Genomic DNA, 9,265 nt, shown 5'->3' with positions numbered 1-9,265 from the left:
GTCTCCTCGTAGGGCCTGCCCTGCTGCCCCCTGATCATGCCAGTGGCCCTCCTCTGGACCCTCTCCATGCTGTCCACATCCCTCCCGAAGTGCGGTGCCCAGAACTGGATGTAGTACTCCAACTGTGGCCTGACCAACGTTACATAGAGGGAGAGTCCTTTTTCAACCCAATTCAAAACAACTTGAACTCCACGCTTCCCCAAATCATATATTTTTAAAATGCAGAGCATCTAAAGAGATGACTGACTTCCAGTGGTCATACTGGTATGGACTGGGAGTTTTGGCCTTCTTCTTTAGCAGGGGTGGTGTGACCCTCTGGCCAGGACCTCTTGAGACATCATGTAGAAGCAGGGCATTGGCTGCTGTGGTCACCCTCCCTGCTTTACCTGTGGCAGGTTAGGGTGTTAAGTTTATGCTGTGTCAGGGTTCATGGCAGTCTGAGTTTAGACGATGGTTTGCCTGGGATGGTTTGGGTAGGGATGATCTTGCCTCTAGCAGGGGGTTGGACTAAATGACCTCTGGAGGTCCCTTCCAATCCTACTTCTCTATGGCTCTGTGACAGTCCAAGGCAATTCGTAACTGAGAGAGCCACTCAAGAACAGCAGATTCTGCAATTGAAGGTAGATGGTGCACAGTACAGGAGAGTTGGGAAGAGAAACAAGTGAGGGAATTTGGCCAAGAACAGCACCAAGAGCTTCTCTTTTTATGAAAGGTGCCATAACAGTCTTTGCGTTTGGGCAAAAGCAACAGTATGTTCAGGTTTTTAACAGTTCCTTCAATATATAGTAACTAAAAAAAAGATGCCTGAACCAAATCTACTGGGATGGCAGAGCCAAGCTATCTTACAGGAAACACCTTTCCCCACACAAAATGTAATTTAAGCTCACTGCTGCAGTACACTTCTGAAGCCTTGAATTTCACAAGATTCAAGGAGGGATTGGACTTTTATATGGGTAACAAGATTTGCCAGAGTTATGACTTAATTGTAACAAAAAATAATTTGGGGAGGGAACAAAAACTAATGTTACCAGGTATAAGTTAGTCTTTAATTATTAGGAAATGAGACCTTCCAAAGCGGGATTTCTTGAATCTTCCTTGGATATGGTGCTAGCTATCATCAGGGACAGGATAGAAGCCCAAATGGGCACAGCATTTATACCAGTTCCCATCATGCAGAGTGCTTTGGCTTGACATCTAGGCCAACATGTCAGTCCCTCAACACTAGGTCACTCCAGCTGGCTACTTCTAGAAATACCTTCAATCAAAATATTTACATTTTTCTGATTTAAAACATATATTGTCACCACAAATCCATAGTCACCAATGGCTTGCATGTTTGTGTTTGGGCAGAAGGGGACTCTGTGCAAGTGTTACAACATTTGTGTGAGTGTTGTTTTACCTGAAAACCTGACTGCAAAAACAGCAAGTTTATGGTGCGTCTCTGATTCCCATCTAGTGATGGGAATCAGAGACGCACCATAAACTTGCTGTTTCTAGACTCTACCAAATACCATGAACTTGATGCATTTAGTCTCTAACAAATATGGTGCGTCTGTCAGCCCTACAAACTCAGTCCAGGACAGTGAGCATCTGTAACAGGGGCTGCTGGGAAGCAGAGTCTGGCTGCTGGATTGCTGCAGTCTCGCTGTGCACCTGTGGGCAGTGGGAACGGCCACATGCACCACAGCCTGGGTTACCCTGTGCATCTGGGCTAGGCAGGACCAAGGGATCTGCCACGGGCCAGATCAAATCCCTTGGCAGGTCAGATATCCCCATGGGCCATATTTTGCCCACCCCTGGGTTAGAAGGACTGACATAATCGGGATAGGGGAAAAACAGGTAAAAGTTGCGAGAAAATACAGGCATAAAATACCACTTTCCCTCCCCCCTACCCTGCAGGTGAGACCTTTTTTTACAAAAAAAAATCTTTATTGGCCATACTACAGATAGCTGTACAGAGTGTAAACTTTAAAGCACCACCTGATATTTGAATAATTCTGGAGAAACAGGTATTAAGCACCTTCATATCAGCACATTTTTTTGGTATTTACAGTTTAAAAACATACCTGATTAAGTGTAGATATAACATGAATTACAAAAGTTATAAAGAGTTATACAAAAAACTTTAAAACATTCTATATAGAGTTTGGTATTTTTATGATAAATATATCATTAAAAGAGGAAACTGTCACATAGCTTAGGCTCAAAATTGGCTCTGCTTTAACACTGTTTAAATCTGGAGGAGAATGGCCTGTGGATGTTAGCTGCTGTGGGGTAGGTATTATAATTTACTGCTGTGATCAGGAGTTATTAAAAGGTAGCTGCTTTTATCCAAGACCTCCACAATCATGCTTTGTTTTGCTGCTGCAGATGAGCTACCTTGCCTACAGAAGGCACAGATGTGAAATCGCATCCCCAGAAATGTGCTGCTACACTACAAGAGGCAAATGATCTTTTATTGAACCAATTATGGAGCTGGGAGAGAGGTTTGACAACCTTTTGGGCACAAACTGCCCTTTCTCAGGTCTGTTCTGAGGAAAGGTACATTGCATTCAAAAGCTTGTCTACCCCTATCCCAACCATACTGATGGTCCAAATAAAAGATATCGCCCCAAAATGCTCACCTCTCTAACATTTCCCAGGCCATCAGGACTACAACAACATTACAACCCCACTGCTACAGTATGGACTTTTTGGAACTGTGCTTTCATAGAAGAATGTGTAATTTCTTATGGAGGGACAGTGCAGGATTCCCCTGCCTGTTTCACACAAATTCTGTCAATGAAGACACACTCCACCTTGTGTGCCAGTTTCCAGTGCAGATGGTTTGCTCTTGTTTTAAATGGCACCTGAAATGGGCAAACTCTTTATTCATTTTGAAGCCCTGAGACAGAGGCAACACTTCTGACAATAAACTACTCAACGGCTGTGGTTGCTCATAGTCTGTGAAAGAACCCCACCCTCCCATAACCAAGTTTGCCAAATAGGACAAAAAAATGATAGGAAAAAGCAAACGTATCATTTTGAGCTTAAAGAACAGTATTGGGTTCCGTTTTTTGGGGCCACATTAAAACAAAATGGAGAAGTTAGGAGGGTCCAGCAGTGGATGACAAAAATGATGAAGAGCTTGGAAGGCAAGTCGTATGAGGAGAAGCTGAAGGAAATAAGCATCTTGAGCTTGCAGAAAAAGCTCTTAAGAGGGAACATGACAACAATCTCCAAATATCTGAAAGGCTAACAGAAAAATGAGGGAGAATGCCTTTTCTTTTTAGCTGTAGAGAACAGGATGAGGACCAATGGCTGGAAATTGCAGCAAAGTAGCTTTAGAAAAGATATCAGGAAGAACTTCTTCACTGTTAGAACGGTGAGGCAGTAAAACAGTCTGCCCAGGGACGTTGTGGACTCTCCATCTTTGGAGGTGTTCAAGAAAGGATTGGATAACCATTGGTCAGGGATGCTACATCTATGCTCTGCTATGGCTATTTCCTATGCTTTGCACATTTGCTGGTTACCACATGGGGCTAGGAAGGATTTTTCACCCCTTTCCTTTTGCTATATGTGTCAGGGGGCTTTTTTTTTGTCTTCCTCAGAAGCACTAGGTGTTGGCTGCAGCCCAGGCTGGGGATTTTGACTGGGGCGTGCCACTGCTTCTGCCCACACCAAAACCCAGAGGTTCCTGGCTAGAAAATCTTGTCTCTTTGCTCAGGGCCAGACTGATTGCTACATTTGATGCCAGGAAGACATTTTACCCCATGGTCAGATGGAAACATTGTGGGGGGGTTTGCTCTGTAGCAGGGGCCTTCTTTCTTGGATTTCTCTTGGATTTCAACAGCCTTTGCAGCAGCAGGACATTGGCCACTGTTGTCCCCCTGCTTTACCTGTGGCAGGTTCAGGTGCTATGCTTTGTGGTTGTGTGACAGGTTGCCTGCATAGTTTTAGTAGCAGGTTAGATAATGGATTTGTATAGGACAGACTGGATAGCAATGATCCTGCCTCAGGTAGGCGGTTGGACTAGATGACCTCCACAGGTCCCTGCTTTTTTATGCTTGTATGCATCACAAACAATGGAAATGAAACACTACTAAGGAAATGTGTCCCTTTGAAAAAATAAACCAACAACTAACCAACAATCATTTGTGATGAGTAATCTGAGTTGGGATTTGTATTTGGACTCTCAGCTCTGAGGATATTAAAAAAGCTATTTGTCAGCCAGACACAAAAAATAAGGCTTTCTGGAAAAAATCCAGTGAAAGTTGCACAACACCCACTAGAGCTTGTTTTAATAGAAGAGCTCACAGAGTATGAAAAGACAAGGTGAGCTGGTGGAGAAGTCTGCTGTCAGTGTTCCCTTTAAGCTGTGTGGTGTGCGTGGCTAAACAGGCACACTCATGCTGCACTGCCAGGCATGCCTACGTGCCCGCGCACACCACACAGCTTAAGAGGGAACGCTGCCAACTGTATGCTAGAGCATACTCATTAAGGTTTTTTCTAATAAAATTAACAGCCAAAGTAATGGTCTGAATGAGCAGTGTGAATGTATACAATCTTATACCATACAATCCCATACAATCTTATACCTCATAAATTCACTCAGGAGTTACTGGCCTACAGTCCAGCCAGCTAAGGTTCATCTGGATCCCAACTTCATCTTTAACTGCAGGAAGAAAGTACTGGGCATTACACACTTGGCTGAATGCCACCAAACAGTGTGTGCATGTATGTGTGTGCACGCATGTGCATGTGTGTGTCTTGGCTTGCTCCCTGTCAGTAGCATGGAGAACTTATCATGAAGGGTCTCATTGTGTTGATAGCTGTGAACTATTTACAGTACATTTCCAAGAGGACACTGCAGCTCTAACACATTCTGTGTGCTAGCTCTCAGTTTTGTTCTATACAATCCACTCCAACAGTGTTATCAGGACAGCGGCAAGAGCGGCCTGCTGGGGTGGTCAGGCACAGATGAGTACAGCCTCCGTTATTCACTTCACAATAGCTATGTCCTGCAAGAGAAGTGGAAGTAAAATATAAAAAAGGCATTAAAAGTTAATATGTTAAATCAGGAAAGTCAAAGAAATGTAAGCTACAAAGTTAGGTGCATGGCTGCTTTGCTCTTTTTAGATACAGAAGATCCTGGGTGTCTGGGTCTGATACTCATCAGATAGCAAGTACTGATATGACTGTCATGGGAGGTAGCCAGGGGAAAGTGTGAGTTGGAGGATTTCATAAATTGTTGCTTCAAAGATACTAATTTTTCCTTGTGTGTATATTCTGTATGAAGAAAAGGAAAGGAGAGAGATTTTTCCTTGAAAGGAATTACATACACACTTCCAAATTTCACAGGGGGCTTTTAGGATATGAAACTATATAGTACAATAACTCAGAAGCTTAACCATTCCACAGGATGAGCATGACTTTTCCCATCTTATCACTTACTGCTTCCTTAACTTTTCCTTTTCTACACAACAGTGGAGTCCACTGAGGACAGTTGGAAGACGAAGATGCTTGTATTCTTATGAGTTGAAAAAATAAAGGCATAAGCACTACCCTTAAAGATGAAAGAGGCATGCCATCCAGCCAATAATAGGGTTATTGAATGAACTTTTTATGCACCCTGGATCTGGTTTTAAAAGACTGTTCCATGTATCCACCTGTCTTTCGATTCATATCCACAGGTTATTTTCTCATCTCCTACCTCCATAACATTCATATGGCAGCTTCAGCAAAGGCTTACATGGAATATACTCTGTGCATTTTCAGCTTCTCTCATCATTACTTAGCAGGTGAAAAATATGTGACCTGCCTACTTCCTGGTGACCAACAGCAGATACTGTACAGGCACCACTACAGGGAACCACTGGGTAGTAAATGAAAAGAGTTACGGGATGGTTGGTTACCTGGTGGACACTGAGCCAAGGCTGTAGTTATTCCATAGAGACGGGAACGTTTGTGGGGCTGGAAGTTATCGTTCTCTTTCGAAACTGTGCGATCCACAGCTACAACAGCATCCCTGCAGCAATGAAATTGGAGAAAAGGGAGCAATGAACAAAGGCTTTCTCCTGAAGTGACCTCAAAAGAACAGTGTTGGGAGAGGAAGCACTAGATTCCATTTACATTTTAATACTCTGCCTACCAATAATATTGACAAAGATAGCAGAAGATTAGCCAGTTTCACAGAGCTGCAGGGCAACCCAAATGTCATGGTCCACACTGTGGGCAGCAGTGAAATCTTCCAGTAGTCTTATTTGTTGCTGTTATTACTTTGAAAAATAGTCACAAGCACAAAAATTTCCCCAACTTCTCATCAAAATATGGGTTAATGAAGAAGCTCCACCTGACTTAAAAAATACCAACATTGTGACCATCTTCAAGAAAAGGGGACAACTCCATGTGTGGGAACTACTGAGGCATTGCCTTCCTCTCTGTTACCGGGAACATTCTTACTCACATCCTGCTGAATTGCCTCCTCCCCCTTGCTGAAGATGTCCTTCCAGGATCTCCAGCATGGCTTTAGACCTCATGTGGTATCACTGACATGATTTCTGCATGACAGATCCAGGAGAAGTGTAGGGAGCGACATCATGAGCTATTTATTCATTCATTAACCTAACCAATGCCTTCAACTCCATTAATCATGAAGCCTTATGGAAGGTGCTGGCTAGGTTTGGTTGCCCACTGAAGTTCATCAGCATCCTCGGGCTACTCATGATGGGAAGACTGCCACAGTCCTTTGCAATGGATCAGAGACAGACCCATCTACCATCCATACTGGCGTCAAGCAGGGCTGCATCATCACCCCAACCCTTTTCTCCATCTATCTTGCTGTGATTTTGATTCTCATCTGTGACCTCCTTGCTCCTGGAATTTGGCTTAAGTATTGAATGGATGGTCAGCTTTTCAACCTGTGGCACCTTCACAGCAAAATGAAAGTTACCAAGACTGGCATCACTGACCTTCAGTATGCTGATGACTGTTATTCTCACGCACACTGAGACCTATCTATAATCTAGCCTTGACCTTTTATTCAGGTGCCTATTAAGCCTGTGTGAATACGGAAGTATTCAATTTGGATTCGGCCAATTCGAAGGACAGTGATTCAATTTGGAGATTCAGATCACTGTCCTGAATCGATTTGGCCGACTTGGCTTTGGAAGATTCGGCACTAATTCAGGCAGCTTCAGTGGTTCGGCGATAGATGATAATGGGAAATCACTGAAATACCTATAACTTTGCCAGTTTTTGGCAGATTTGGATGAAAACAGCAGGGTGGTAGCTCTTTCTGAGGGCATGAAGCCTGTGAGGTTTCAAGGAGATAGGTGCAGGGGTTTCTGGGAAACTGCACCTCAAGCTTCTGAAAGCAAAACTTGTGACATGTGACTTTGTGTGTGTGTTAAGGCACAGCAGGATGAAAACAGCAGGGATGGTAGCCTGTAGCAGGGGGCCTTCCTGATGCCAGCTAGATCTCTGCCCGCCCACCTGTTTCTGGGCCAGCCGCCCACCCCTCTTTTGCTCAGGCAGAAACAGCTCAGAAAAGGGACAGAAAGGCTGCAGACAGAAGCTTATATGCTATTTCTATGTCCCTCCCCAAGAACACTGTGATTGGAAGGGGACTCAGGGAAAGATCACAGTCACTGGCCAGCTACAGATGTCAGTCTTCCCCCCACTGCTCCCCCTCCGTCTTCTCAGTTTCTGTTCCTCTGCAAGGCTGCGTTCCAAATTTCTGAACTGTTTTCTGAATCAATTTGGAGGGGTTTTTTGTCTCCTGATTTGATTTGGATTTGGTGATTCAGCCTCCAAATTGGGATGAATTTTCTCTGAATCAAATCAGCGACCAAAGCTTCATACACCCCTAGTGTCTATCATAGTTTGGGACTTTCCCTTAACATTGGGAAAACCAAGGTGTTCCATCAGCCTGCCCAAGCACAAGCTGCTCTCCTTCCTCAAATATTGCCATTGATGAGGAACCCCTGGAAAACACTGAGCATTTCCTGTACATTGGTAACCACATCTCCCAGTCGGTCAGTCTCAATGCACAGATCAAACATCAGATTTGCTGTGCCAGCATATCCTTCACCATATCTTTTGCCATATCTCTATTGACCGAGATCTACAGATAGAAACCAAGATTCTGGTCTACAACACAGTGGTTATCTCTACGCTCTTCTACCGGGTAAGAAACATGGGTGACACATCAAAGCCATCTTAAGTGCCTGGAGTGGTTCCATCAGCATTGCCTCCGGAAGATCCTTCAGATTAGATGAGAAGACCGCTGTACCAATGCCAGCATCTTCTCTTCAGTTAACATAGCAGCACTGAGGCAAAGATCATAAAACACCAACTCTGCTGAGCCACTGTGTGCAGATGGTTGACACTTGTCTCCTGAAGCAAGTCTTCTTCTTGCAACTTAGTCAAGGTAAGAGGACCCACGGAAGACAAAGGAAGCACTACAGGGACACCCTGAAAGCATACCTTAAGATGGGTGGCACTAACTTTACAAATTGGGAAATACTGGCTGGTAACAGGTCTCAAAGGCACTGCACCAAACATCAAGCTACAGCTCACTTTGAAGAGAACCGTCTTGCTCAGGAAGCCCAGAAATAGCAGAGGAGGAAGGAAAACCCACAGCATCCTGGCCAACAGCTGTGCCTGCTCCTCTCCCTATAAGGCACCACCTATTATATCTGTGGAAAAACTCTTCAGTCATCTTAAAACTCACCAATAACACCCCCCAGCAAACATCATCCTCATATTGAGGGACAGCTGAAGAGACTATGCTCCACCTCTTGCCTTCTCAATCCCTCAGGATTATCCATGGCACAGTCATAATGACATGGTCCACTGATATAGAAAATGCTCAATTTGAAGAGGAGTCTGACATTCAGAAAGGAAAGAGGCAGGCACTCAGCCACTTGGGTGAAGTTATAACTGGTTAGAAGCAAAAAGCTAACAGAATCGTGACATTTTCTATTTGTTCTTTATAAAAGACATTCTAGAGTAATTTTTCTTAACTGGATCAAAATCTTGGAATCTCTTACTTGCATTAAAAGCTCTTATTGCTGATCAGCCTCGTTGAAATAAATGGGACTATCTCTGGAAGAGTCTTCAGCTAAAAAGCCTGAATCGCATTTTTACTTGGATTAAAATCAAAGTTATTTTTAGAATATTTAGTCCAGAATTTGACCGTTCAACCTAGTCATCCCTTGGGGCGCTCTGGTGAACAAACGTTCCCCCAGATCCTGGTGGTCACCCCTGATAAACTTATAGGTGG

At 43.9% G+C, this 9,265-nt stretch overlaps 1 protein-coding gene across 1 annotated transcript in view; it reads right to left on the bottom strand.

Annotated features, from left to right (window-relative positions):
- Positions 1-1,906: 1,906 nt before the first annotated feature.
- Positions 1,907-9,265, bottom strand: part of NID1 (nidogen 1) — an 85,982-nt gene continuing 78,623 nt past the window's right edge. Inside the window, exons 19-20 of the mRNA XM_019549831.1 lie at positions 5,895-6,007; positions 1,907-5,000 (exon numbers count right to left, since the gene is read on the bottom strand). Coding sequence (XP_019405376.1) covers positions 4,879-5,000; positions 5,895-6,007 — 235 coding nt within the window. The 3' untranslated portion in view covers positions 1,907-4,878. The remainder of the gene's footprint in view (positions 5,001-5,894; positions 6,008-9,265) is intronic.

The sequence above is a fragment of the Crocodylus porosus genome, unplaced genomic scaffold (genome assembly GCF_001723895.1).
Source record: "Crocodylus porosus isolate Cpor-Errol unplaced genomic scaffold, CroPor_comp1, whole genome shotgun sequence".
NCBI classification, from domain to species: Eukaryota; Metazoa; Chordata; order Crocodylia; family Crocodylidae; genus Crocodylus; species Crocodylus porosus.
This window is presented reverse-complemented; position numbering and strand designations above follow the sequence as displayed.